We start from the raw sequence: 13,929 nt of genomic DNA, 5'->3' as shown, positions 1-13,929 counted from the left end.
TGGTGCTGCGTATCAGCCAGGGGGCTTCAAATTCTTGACGGATTTATTTTTTTGCTCATTGGGGAGTCTTTGATTTTTGTGTGTATTTCTTTTACTTCTTATACTCGTGTCAGGTTTCTTGAGTTTTGTGGGTGGAGCTCCAAGAGGCGGAGCCACCTGCCCATCACCACAAGGGGCTGCCTTCAGGCCCATAAAGGCGGGAAAACCCACAGAAAGGCGGGGAGACCCCCAGTCCTTTGCGGTTCATTGTGAAGGCCCTTGGGAGTTGCTGAGTGTTGTGTTGGGATGATTTCTGTGCTTTTTGTGATTTTGGGAATTTTGTCCTTTAGCTGTTTTTTCCCCCAATTATTGATCATTTTGGATGGCCTTTGCTGCCAACTTCTTTTTTGTGCTCCTTGGGGTTTCGTGTTATTGCAGAGTGCCATTTCTCCGCCTTTTTTTTTTATCATGCAGGTGTCTTGATGACCCACCACATTTTTTTAAGGGGAAGGTTGGGAATTGCCCCATCTGGTAAATCAAATAGTCAGAGCGTCATCGTTGGAGTGACAACCTTATTGTGCCCCTCTGAACAACCCACTACCACTATAAACAACGGCGACTCGCCACCCACCAATGGCAGCCTGAGACCCCGCCCCCTACGCGCCCCCACCCCACGGTTGCAAAGCACTGCTATGCTGCAATCTTATTTTAGAAAGATCCTGAGTTTGTCCTTCTGTCTGCCAGGGCTTTTCAGTGTAATATCCCCCTCCAATGGCCATTTTTGAACATTTTGGGGACTCTCGAGTGTCATGAAAGGCGAGACTTGTGTCTTGTTGTTATAGCTTGAGAAAGGCGCTCTATAAATACAAATCATTATTAATTCCCATTCCAGGGTCATTACGGTCACATGTGCAGACTACAATGACACTGTTTGTGTGTCACCTCTCACCCAGAGTTGGCTCGGGGTTCAAAGCCCGTTTAGTTTGTTTGTAATTTTTTTTTATTTATTTATAGTGACTCTGATCCTCCTCCTTTATTTTTAATTTTGCCAATGTGTTGATACAGTAAGCTGACTTTGTTTTGTGGGTGGTCCCCCAGGAGGCGGGACCACCTGCCAGTCACCACCAGGAAGTTCCCACCACCCTTTAAAGCTGGAGGGTCTCCCCTGATGGTTCATTCTGCACGTGACTGGGAGTTGCCGAGTTTACTCCTGTTTATTAGTATTATTATTATTACTCCATTGTAAAGCGCCAGGTATTTTGGGTTTTTTTTCCCCATTTGCAGGAAACGCTTACCTTTAAAACACAACTTTGCATGACAAACGCATCTACAGCAGGTTTGTGAAGAAAGACCTTTAACTTGTAAAATACCAAACTTTTTCTTTAAGCCTGTTTTTATATTCCTGTTGTTATCCACAAAGAATGCAAAAAATAGCAAAGTCCAGAACAGTTCCCAAAATGCCCCCTAGAGGGGGAAATCCCATCAAAAACCCTGGCTGGATTAATAAAAAAAAAAAAAAAAAAGAGCCATGTAGAATCTTTATAAAATATAAAAGATTTACTTTCAAAGGCTTTGTTAAAGAGCGAAGCTCTGCGGAGCACAAAAACACAAGAAATGAACTGCCGGCAAAGCAACCCAAGGCGAACAAAAAGTCCCAAAGATGGTGGAAATACGAGCAAAATGTCAAAAACCCAGCAAATTCACAAAAAGAACCCACCACTCCTAAGCACATTTGAAATGAACCACCAGGAACTGTGGGTGACCCTCTGAATTGATTGGGGGCGGTTCCTGACTGTGAGTGGCAAGTGGCCCCGCCCCCTGGGGAACTACCCACTCAGACACATGGGACCGTAACACAGGCAGCTTACATAAAAGACGCACTCAACGACAAAGAACACCACACAGCAACAGCAGAAAAGAATCAACAGATATGAACCCCAGCCTAGGGGGGCTGACAACATGAGGACGGACCGGTCGGGGTCACACAAGCTGCCGCGCTATATAGCGCCTTTCACGGCAAACCCCATCTCCGAGTATTTCACAGGTAAACTGCTTTGTATTTTATACGTCGAAGGTCACACAGAACCAATTCTGCTAAAGTGGGCTTTTCATGCCAGGCGTTTGCACAGCGAGACCCTCCACCTGCCGTTTTCGATTTGAGTTCCTGCTTTGTGTTCCAGAGATTTTACTTTTATTTGATGTTTCATGTACATGGACAGATTATTATTAGTAGTAATAGTAGTGTTGTTATTACTGGGGTTCTCTGCAGTAGCGTTTGCGTGTTCTCTCCCTGGCCACATGGATCTTCCTCTGACAATCATCGTCATCATCATATCACAGCGAGGGTGAAGGTGGCACAGTTGCCCCTCCTGTCCACACAGACCTGATCCGACAGCCCGAACTCCTGCCGCTGCTGAAGTGCCCTGCGTGTGTGTGTGTCTGTGTGTTGACCAGCCGACGGACTGGCGCCATCATGCCCAGGGCCCGATCCTGCCTTAAACCCAGGGGCGGACCGGCCATTACGGCATTTGGGCAATGCCCGGTGGGCTGCTGACTCTAGTCTGGTCACGGGCCGGCCGTTTCATGAACCAAATTGTATGTACTGGTTCCTGTCTGATATTGGAATTAATTTTCTAAACTACTAAACATTATCTGCCCGGTACTGCGACTTCTATAGTCCTATACAATATGCCGTATGACGTCATCAAGCCGTTTTAGTTGTCAGCACACAACGTTGCAGCGGCAAATTTGTTCAAAACTGCCTTTTGCCGATTTCTGTTTCGGTACGCTACACGTTTCGGTTGGCACATACATTATTGCAATTTATTTTATCTCATATATTCTTCGGTACTAATAATTAGTTTAGATGATGTATTGTGCATTTTTTTTTGTTCTCTGATCGTCGGCGTGAGCGATAATTAATGGTTCTCAGTTGCGATTCTTAGTATGATGAAGTAAAGTTATAAAGCACAGGTCAGGAACTGTTCATACGGGACATTTCTAGTTTATCGTTAAGTTAATGGAACATTTCAGTCATGTGAGGTTTTCATTATAACCTCGGTTATTGTGAAGGAGTAGCTACTGGCCTACTAGGGTACTGGCACTTGGACATGACATTGACATTTGACGTGTGCTCTAATAACGTGTAAGTCGTGTTACTACATTTTTATTTTTCATTACATTTCATTTCTAAACTTGCCGTCAAGTTTTAAGTTGTGTCTAAACAGCAGTGTACAGATTAAGTTTGGCAACAGTTTAGATGGAGTTCATTTCATAGCGAGTAGCGAGCCGCGTACTCCCCACACCTTTATTAAAATGACAATAAAAATAACGGGCCAAGTCTCGTCACCGCACTCGTTGAAGGAGACCCAGTCCGTTTCTGCTTAAAGATAAGCGGCGTTAAGAAAACGGAGAGCCCACTCGACTCCAGCACAAAAAAAAAAAGAGAACTGGAAAACACGGCAAGAATCGCAGCCCGACAGGCGACACGAGAAGCCCCTCAGGGGTGCGACATTTTAATAGGAAAGCCGAACTCTCTGCCAGCTGCCACCTTCACACCTCTGGGCCGCTGAGCCCGCAGGGGGCTTTGTCACCAATTTTTAGTGAAAGGACTTCCACAAAAAAAGGCAAGAAATCTGGAAATCAAAATCGAAGAGGTGGGGACGGCCGGCTGCTCCTTTCTGCGTCTTCCCAGCGTCGGGTTTTCACGGAGCGACAGCCATCAGAATTCGTTCGCCGCTTGCTGAATGAACCTTAACGTCGGAGAGGCCTTTTAATATCCGACACCAAAGATGTCTGCTCATTTGAGGGTCTTACGAGTGGGTTCTTTCCTGGGGTGTTTACTGGTGACTCCATTTTCTTCCTTAAGAAGGGACCTCGAAATGTCACATATTGTCACCTCCTCAGTTAGCCAAAGGCGTCATTTCTCGTTGCCTCCATAAATGGTCAGCACGTCACTCAACAGCTAAAACAATCGGCAGGAATTCTTAAATGATCCCGTTCATTTAGCATATTAGGCTTTTTGTGCCACCACCTTTATCCATTTATTTGTTTCTGTTCAGATCACAAACAAAGTACAGTACGACTTGTCAGCCTCTTGCTGTACGGGGCTTCGCGTCGTCCTCTGGCCGAAGTGTTCTGCGTGTCGCTCCCTCAGTGACCACCAGAGGGCACTCTAAACAAGCCGCCTTAGAGCTGCCGCTCGTGCTCTTAGGGGCTTCGGCGAGATGGACTGCGAGCCCACCTCAGCTCCTGCCCGAGAACAGCGTGCTTTAGTTTTAAAAGGGGGGCGATGTGGAGGAGAAATTAGCAAAGCCGGTGGGCGCACGGGGTCTCGCTTTCTCTCTCTCTCTCTCACACAGGCCCGATCTCGAGCGGCACATTAACTCGACACGAGCGTGATGGGCACAAGCAAACCCAGGGTAACGACAGCGTCAGGTGTTCTCACGGAGCAGTAGGTTGAGCTGGAGGGTCGGGCACAGTCGCTTCAGTGCTGCCCTGAACCCCGTTTGTTCATCTCAGCTCAAATCTCAGACTGTCACAGCTTTAAAGACAAGCGGGTCCCCCTCAGGTGGCGGCTCAAAGTCGGCCCTGTTAGGTGTTAGAATGGCGTCCCGGCCTGAGTCGGTCCTTGGCCCTTCTGCGCTCCTTCCCCGAGAGGACAAGTTGATTTAACAGGTTCAATAACGGATGGTCGGATGGAACGGGGGAAAACAAAATCAGATGTGCTTTTTGATATGCTGTGCTTTCACCATAAATTCAATAAATCAAACTGGCACTGGCGGGGGGCTTGTAGAGCGCCCATGGTACAGTTACTGAGGTCCACACGATTGAGATAGAGAAACAAAATTAAAAAAAAGGAAGATCAGGCGTCTCCTCTAGATACTTGAGCTTCCTCCAAGTTCTTGGCGCAGACCGTGTGACCCTGAGCGAGTCACTTCATCTGCCGGAGACCTCCAGTTAGCAGGCCCGGCCTTAGGCATAGGCGAAGTAGGCGACCGCCTAGGGCCCCGGATTGACGGCGACCAGGCCCCCGGCCCGCATCGCATCGCATCGCATGTTTAAATCACGTGGGCCAGCGGGGGCGTGTCCGCGTGGGCGGCTGTCTATAAAAGCGGAGCGGTTTGAGTCAAGATCTCTATAGGCGCTTTTCCACTGCATAGTACGGCACAGCACGGTTCAGTACAGCTCACCTTGGTTCGGCTCAGTTCGGCTCGGTTTGCGTTTCGACTGCAGTTTAGTACCGCTTTAGAGTGGGCGGGATTATTCACGTGTCGTTATAGTTGCGCCGCCTCTACTGCCGTGACACCGTGGAACTTTTACAACAACACGCAGACAACGACAACACTTTAGCTCGACGACGCGCAAGGGTAAGCATCTAAAAAAAGCACATCACTAGCTAACTTTTATCACTGTTGCAAAGCATAAAATGAACTTAACTGCCAGTGTAACATTAAAATGCTGATTCTGTATATTACAGATCTTCCACATTTTGCAAAAAGTCGCCGCAACAGACCATCTGTTTGGACATTTAACCGTGCTTCAGAGTGGTGGGATGTGATTGTTCCCGGTTTTACAAACACTCAGTGGCTGGAGAACCTTCGAATGTCTGAAGAAACATTCATCCACTTATGCAACAAACTGCGTCCAGCGATGGAGAGACGGGACACAAATTTCCGCGTGTGTGTACCTTTAAAGAAAAGACTAGCCAGTGACGCAGTAATGACGATTTTCTCCGGCCAATCAGTGACCAGCAGAGTTTACACGTCACGTTTTGGTAACGGTTCGGCGCGCTTGGAACCTCGGCTGAGGTGGTACTAAAAAAAGGACCAGGTACCAGGTACTGTTCCCAGTGGAAAACCCCCCAAAAGTGAGCTGAACTGAACCGTGTCGTGCCGTACTATGCAGTGGAAAAGCGCCATATGGGTCGAACGGGCGAAAAAGGGACGCAGGGTGATGACCTCGTAACGTTACAAGAAAATGTCTCCTTGGTCTAATTTTCTCGCATTTCGCAGAGCTTCCAGGGGGGCCCCTGGACCCCATAATATCTAAGACCGGGCCTGCAGTTAGAAAAAGAAAAGCAAAAGACGGAGACGATTGGATCTGAAATGTGTCTCGAGTCGCCTCGGATGAAGACCACGAGCGGAGTTCGACAGAGTTGTGACTTTGGGGACAAACCCTGAAAAGTGAGTTGTATTTGTAAGAGTCTCCACCGGACTGCTGCACATTTACATCATGTCTCATATTGATTGAAATCAAACGGTTTTAAAGTGAAATACTGATGGTGATCAGCAGACATTAAATGACAAGGGGGCTTTGTTAAAAATTGAGGACTGCCCAACTTCTCTGAAATATTAAATTGTAATCAATGACAAGCGGATTTATAAAATTAAAAATCAGTTACAAACTTTTAATATTGTGCTCAAAGACAGACAGACACGATTGGCAAAACGGATTACTTTCACCAAGGGGGCCCGATTTTGAAAATCAACTGAAATCCAAGACAACCCGCCTGAATCTGAAGTACTCCTTGTGAATAACAGACTGATTTGATTTGTAAAATTGACTTTTAAAATTGATTGAAATAAATGAAAAGCTCTCCTAATGTGAAATATCGATTGTGATCAACAGATTAGTTTGTAACGCTGATGACAATAAATGACACGATTGAAATCAGTGACAGTCTCATTATATGAACTATTAATTGCAGTAAATGACAAGCTGATTGATCAAACTACTGAAAACGAATCACAGACTGTCTTAATTTAAAATACTGACATCAAAAGACAAGCCAATACGATTGGTCACAAACCCTGTGTTGAGTCGCAGGGAAGCTGGAGCCCACCCACAAGCCGGCAAAAATCCTCGGGCAGGTCGCCAGTGATAGGATTTGCAAAACTGATGACCATCATCACAGCATTTGAAAAATCAACTCAATCTGAAATTTACGACCAATGACAAGCCGATTTGCTTTGTATGATCAATGCAACCTGACCGGCAATACTGGGAGAACTGGCGAACTTGTTTGATTTGAACTGCGGATTATGAGGAGGAGCAGCAACGGGGCTTCATCTGGAGTAGCGACTGTCATTAAATGACCAACTGTGCCAGTTTGGGAAACTAATATGGATTTTATACCAAGCTGGCCTTTAAGCAAGGATGTATTGGACCTCACCCGAGGACAATACGACCACACAGCCTGGTGTTTCGTGTCGAGGTGCGCTCTTTAGATTAGCAGGCAGCACGCTGCAGACAGTCTGTTTGCTTTGTCATCTCCTGGGTTCGTGAAGGGCGTGGTCAAGCACCTAGCCAATCAGAACCGCGAGGGCACTTTTTACTAGTTTCCATGGTTCCGATTGGCTCGGCAGTGAACCACGCCCTTCACTGAACCCCGAGGCCTTAAATCCTCATAGTAAGAAGTTCCCGCGTGATTCTTATTGGCTCATGCACGGACCACGCCCTTCTCAGAGACGGCTGGTTCAGAGAAGGGCGTGATCCGGTGAAGAGCCAATAAGAATCACCCGAGCACTTCTTACTAGCGGGCTTTCACGGGCGTTAGCCTTTGGGTGCTGATGCTGCGTACCTGATGCCAAATTCTGACTCCTCGGCCCCCTAATTAAAAAAGAAACATTGTACGGTATTGAGTTACAGAAATGTGTAATTGGCTTTGATATGATCGATTCTTCCTTTTGCGCTGGCACTGAAATAAGATGAGAACACAAATGTCGAATGCGCGCATTACTGTCTCTGGCATAGAATAAAAAAAAAAAACAATCAAACGCCTGTTGCTATGCGAAGAAGGAGAAGGAGAAAACCCAAAGTGTAATTCGACAGGACTTTTCTCGTCTGTCCGTATGGCTGCAGAGGCCTCTGTTGCCAGGGGAGATTACGGAAAGCAGCGGCTTTTATTATCGGAGTAGCGCGCAGTGCGCTATAAACGGAGCCTCCCTCGCGTCGCCAGGTGCGCTAAAAGACATTGTTTGTATTCCTTCGCCTCTAAAAGTCAGTAAACCAACATTCGCGTCGTTTGCTGTCTGAACAGTCCTTTAAATATCCACTCGAAATCCAAGACGACTTGAAGATAAAATGACTGCTTGTATCCTTTGGGACCCCCTTTGATTTGCGGCTCCAGTCGCACCGAACCCAAACTGTCTGCGATTCTGTTCATCATCATCATCATCCTCATCACAATCACAAACTTCTTCTTCTACGCCCTGCCCAGGTGTTTGGGGATCTGTGCGGCTCAGGTGGTCGCGCTGCTGTGCCGGGACACCGCCTGCACCACGACCACCGGCGGCTCGACGCTGACCACGGCGGACGAGCCCCTCACGGTGCTTTTTAGCGCCTTGCGGAATTCCTCGTTCTTCCACGTGTAGAGGAGAGGGTTCAAGACGAAGAGGGAGGAGAAGACGAGCCAAGTGACGGTGTGGGCTGCTGGGGGCATCTTCCGGAAAAGTCCCAGGAGGCACACCCAGAAGAAGGGCCCGGTGGTCAGCAGGAAGACCCCGCACACGGCCAGCATGGAGAAGCCCAGGCGCTTGTCTTTGCGGTGGAAGCCGTACGGCAGGTTGTTGACGATCTGGAAATTCAAAACGCTGACCCTCTTGACGCTGCTCTTCACTTTGCGGAAGATTCGGAAGTAGCAGTAGAGGACGATGGTGGTCTGCACCAGGATGGTGGTGGTCAGGACCCCCGCGCCGTAAGAGGTCGCTCTGGCCGTGTAGGGCCCCCGCAGCGGGAGGCAGTCCACCGGGGTAACCTGTCGCACGGCCAGCCAGGGCAGGAGGAACAGGAGGGGCAGCAACCAGGCGACGGAGATCATCCCCGCGGTGTTCCGCCGCTGGTACACCGACAGGTAGGTGGCGGGCACTTTGGTGATGAGTACGTAGCGGTTGAGGGCGATGAGGGAGTGCGACAGGAGGGACACCACGATGCCAATGAAGAGCAGCGCTTCCTTGAACGTGTGGTGCCCAGTGGCCATGGGTACGATTCGGCTCACCAGCACCACCTCGTGGGGCATCCAGAAAGCGCACACCAACAGGTCAGCCACGCAGCCGTTGACGATGAAGGCGTTGCTCGAGGTGCGCAGTTTCTTGAAGGAGAGCGCCAGGTAGATGACCAGCAGGTTGACCGGCGTGCCCAGCGCACACATGAGCGAGTAGAGCACGGCCAGGTAGATCCTGGCACCCGTCCTGTCCTCACACCACACCAGCCGCTCCTCCGAAGCATTCCTCATCTCGAGTCACCGTCCATGAGTCAGTCCTCCACCGGCCGATGCTGTGTTCGCGACCCGCTGCGGACTGGTAGGCTGACGGCGGCGGCTTATTCGGCTTTAGCCCAAAGCGCTCGGGGCATCACACGACAGAGCCCCGCCGGAGCTCATGAATAATTCAGACAAGGCGGCTCTGCTTGGCATTGCATGGCATGGCGTTGGTCCACGCCTGGCACCCCTCCGTCGGAGCAAAAACCGCACACTAAAGGCGCCATATAGGACTTCCCGCCCGCCAATAACGCGCCCTTCTTCTCGCGCCAAATCGCTCGCCGCTCACTGCATTTCTGTTACTCGGTAATGCGACATCAGGACGAGGAATCTTCAGCGATGGAGGACACGCCGTCTCTGCCTTGATCAGATCGCAGCCTTGTCTGCACGTCGGTGCCGTTTACATAACAGCTGTGGGCAGACAAATGGCAGCGCCATGCGTTAAAGGCTGCGCGCACCGGAAAGCGCACTGAACGAAAAGAAGTCGGCTGGCCGTCCCGGATTAAAGAAAAAAAAAAAAAAAGAAGCAGGTGACCGAAAACTCATCCGCGCTCTCTCTGTCTCGCTATCTATTGTCGCAGGGGACACCGCATCCCGGCCGGGAGACCCACGCGAACCCCCCACCTCACCAACGGGCTTACTCGTGTATGTCAAGTAGTAGTGGTGGGGTGTGGGGGTCTGGGTGCGCGTGCACGCGCGAAGAGCTAGTGGGGTGAAGCTGGGAAGGGGGCTCTTGGACAGGCATTGGCACATTGTGGCACCAGTAACACTGGGCACAGACACAGTGGATTCAGAAAGTCTCCATTTCCATTTCCTGCACACTTTGTGTTGTAGATGGCGAAATCAAACATTTCTGCCCCTCTCTCTACACTCGATAATCCAGAATGACAAAGTGAAAACGTGTCTTCAGAAAGGTCCGCGCATTTACTCAAAGCCACAAACTGAAATGCTCATTGCTATTCAGAGCCCTCGATTCAGTACCCTGTAAAGCCCCTTTGGCAGCAATACCAGCTCATCGTCTTCTTGGCCGAGTCTCTACAAGCTTTGCACTCCTGGATTTGGGGTGGAAGCGTCTGAACTGCCATCTTCAGGTCTCTCCACACATCTGCTAATGGATTCGAGTCTGGGCTCTGCCAGGGCCACCCCAGCACTTGTCCCAAAGTCACTGTTGTCCCGGTCTGAGGTGGCGTCACTCCTGAGGTTTTCTTCGAGGACGTCTCTATATTTGGCCGCATTCATCCTACCCTCAGTTCTGACCATCTCCCTGCACCCCCTCACCATTGAGATGTTATTATTAGGCAGGTGGTGGTCTTCACTAGACACACTGCTTGGAGTTCCACCCAAAGAGTCCAATGTGTGTCTCACCAGATCAGAGAATCTTCTCCTCTCAGCTCTCAGAGTCCTTTAAAGGCTCTTCAGTCAAGAGTGACCGGTGGAGACCCCCTACCATGAATGTCCGTCTGACAGACTGCCCCCCAGTTGGTCATCTGCCCCCACAGGTCCTCCTCCCACTGAAGCAGAAGACAGCTGAAGCTCTGTTAGAATCACCAGTGGCTGCCCGGCCTCCTCCCTGACCAGAGCCCTTCTTGCCCGGTTACTCAGTTTGGCTGGACAGCCGACTCGAAGAAGAGTCCTGATGGTTCCAAACTTCCTCCATTTCACAACCCTTGACCCCACACTCGGAGCTTTAAACGTTTTTATCCCTTCACCCTGATCAGTGCCTCAGCCTAATTTGATCACAGAGGTCTAATGGACCTTCAAACACACAGGGACACGTGTGCCGTTCCAAGTGACGTCCAAGCAGTTTAACTGACCACAGGTGGATGCCACTCAAGTTCTAGAAACATCTAGGAGGCACCTGAGCACAATGTGGAGGGCCACAGCAAAGGGTCTTCATACCTTGAGGAAGGAGAGATTTCAACTTTTGATTGTTAATAAATTTGAAAACCTCTCCGAAGATGTCACTTTGTCATTATGGGTTACCGAGTGCAGATTGATGGGCAAATATGTCAAACGTATCCATTTAAAATGGACTCCATGACAGGCTGCAGAAAGTGCAGGGCTCTGAAGATGTTTTAAATCCACCGTCCTTCGTTTATTTCGATGACAATTTTAGAGGGCCTAACGTGAGAATAGGGCCGCACCCGTACAGGGAGTCCATCCAGTAATTCTGATTAGGATCGCAGGAATCACTGGATGCCAGGGTAGGAGTCAGTCCTGGAGGGGATGGGATGCCAGTCCATGGTCGCTAATACAGAAGCAAGCGGTGGTCCTCCTCCACCTTCAAGAGTTCACAGAAGATTCTCGAGGAGGTTAAGCTTGAAGGAGGACTTCATTAGACTTCACATTTTCAAACCTGCTTCAGGGTCACGTTGGGATGAAGATACTTATGATGGCACAGAGCCTAAGGCAGGAAATGGTCCTCTAAACTGTGCCAGGATCCACTCACACAAACACAGCCACTGAGGGACAACATGGACTCGCTCGTGAACTTGACCAGCAGGTCTATCAGGACGCAGAACTGCGCCATTTTCTAAGCAGAGATAACAATCAATAAAAAAAAAAATCACATTGAGGTTGGGGAACGCGATTAGAACCCACATGTGCCCCAAACAAACCCTCATCTTCAAAGTTTTCTCACTGATGTGCTTTTCCTTGGCACGGGCTTAGACTCCCGTAGTCACTTGGCACGGACCCCATGGTCATCATTTTTAAAATCGCATCCTCGGGGGTCTCATTTGCTAGAGCATCAAGGCACAGACCTCCAAAGCCGCTGCCTGCTTTGAAGGTGTCTGAAAGGGAGAGTCGCCAGCTGCCTTCCTAAGCGCGTGGGTGGGCTAAAGTCAGAGTGCCAACTTGGGAGAGAACTGGCAAAGTTCACAGAGTGAATGACAGGGCCAGGAGCTGAACTCGGAGTCACGGCAGGGTGACATAATGACACTGCAGCCAAAGAGAGCAACCTGCTGAAAACCCACCAATATTAACAACAAATGCAAAATGAAAGATTGTCTGATTGGAAAGCGCTGGGACGAAACGGGTTTATAGAAGGGACGGTGGCACTGCCTTAGACCACCTGTTGTCACAGGGGACGTCCAAGATGATGACTACAGTGCTGATCTCACCGCCCGAGGATGCCAACTTACACGACTAGCAGGCTGGTGCTGTCAAGTCAGATCACAGTTTCACATTCGCCCCCCGTTTCAGGCACCGAGTGTACGGAGTACAAGTACGTGTGTGGCACGTCGGCCCTTTGCTCTTCTGTTGAATTCCGTTATGGCCCACAAGACACAAGCCAGGGGAGCCCCTCTCGTGTGCGTGTGTTCCATGGTCTTCATCGCTGCAGTATGCATGCATTTTACTGCCAGGTAAACACTCAGCGGTCATCTCATCTTGCACACACGTGAGCCCCCCACCCCTATGACTCAAGACAAAATCAAACCGGTCAAAGCCGGTCAAGGCGAGCTACAACCTGGCTTGGGAAGTCAGACGACACGACTCTCCCTCATGGGAGGGCACTGCCTGCCCCTGCCCCGGACTCGCCTACATTACATAAATGAAGGCTGCAACTGAAAAATAAAAAGTGCTGGAAATCAACCATGTAAGGTGATGGGGGTCAAGCCATCACTATTACGCTGAACCCATGCAATGCATCATGGGCCACTTGCAAAGGGTCTCCATTGAACCACTTTGAAGATGAACTTCCAGGGTAAAATATTTAGGGGAAAGGGGGAAAAAAAAAAAAAAAAGTGAGGTTGTCGCGTTACCCGACTTCTAATCAGAGGGGCCGTCGTGCTTGATGACTGCAGTCGCCAACCTCATCGTCCAAGAAATCACCGGGGGTGTCAAATTGTGTGACTCGGGACCCCTGAGGTTTCATGTTTCTAAACCCCTTTCTTTATCATTGGACAGTCAAGCAACGTGTTGCCCGACAGATCCAGTGGCTGTGCGAAGGGTTAACAGGCATGGCGAGTTCTGCGGCAATCTCGGGCCCCCCCTACCCCTTTGTATCATAGCACGTAAAACACCAGACAGACAGACAGATGGACGGACGGACGGACGAGCTCCGCTTGTGTTTGCAGAGCCCAAACCTCCATTCATTCCTTAACCCTCGTCTCTGAATTATACATCCTGGTAAACGTGCAGAGCCCACCAACGACCGCTTGATTTGTTGGGCCGCCAGGCTGGGGATGGCGCAGCACACGACTGGGATTGGCGGGAGCACATGATGACTGCCTCCAACTCGCTTAGATTATGAAAGGAAGAAAAATTAAAATCCCTGGAAAAATTTGTATGATACCGAATCCCGGGAAAGGGGGGACGCTCCTTTACACTTTACAAGCAGGCTGTCCATTTTCATCTGTGACCAAGTTTGCCTTTTTTTATTTCTAAATCGAACGACGCATCTGAAGGCAGCCTGCTGAGCTACCTAGGACGTCTTTTCTGAAACGCTAGCAACCAATTCTTAGTCGTCTAATTATCTAACGTGGTGGTCCTGGAGGGCTGCTGTAGCGGCAGGTTTTCATTCTCACCCTTTTCATGATCAGTCTTTGCTGGTTTTCTTTCCTTCATTTTAAAGGACTCGTTTTTTTTTTCCAAGATTGCGTCCCACTGAAGGGCTTCGTTTTTCTGTAAACGGCAGCCAAACAGAAATGAGATGTGAAGTCAGTGAGCCAACAGCTGACCGGCTGAGT

General features: G+C 49.5%; 1 protein-coding gene across 1 annotated transcript; it reads right to left on the bottom strand.

Moving 5' to 3' along the window:
• Positions 1-7,592: 7,592 nt before the first annotated feature.
• gpr88 (G protein-coupled receptor 88) lies at positions 7,593-9,961 on the bottom strand. The gene has a single exon (XM_039767302.1). It carries the CDS (start codon positions 9,212-9,214, stop codon positions 8,222-8,224), a length of 993 nt encoding a protein of 330 aa, XP_039623236.1. The 5' UTR covers positions 9,215-9,961; the 3' UTR covers positions 7,593-8,221.
• Positions 9,962-13,929: the final 3,968 nt, after the last annotated feature.

The sequence above is a fragment of the Polypterus senegalus genome, chromosome 10 (assembly GCF_016835505.1).
Source record: "Polypterus senegalus isolate Bchr_013 chromosome 10, ASM1683550v1, whole genome shotgun sequence".
Lineage (NCBI taxonomy): Eukaryota > Metazoa > Chordata > Cladistia > Polypteriformes > Polypteridae > Polypterus > Polypterus senegalus.
Note: the sequence above shows the minus strand (reverse complement) of the source record. Positions and strands in the feature narration are given on the sequence as shown.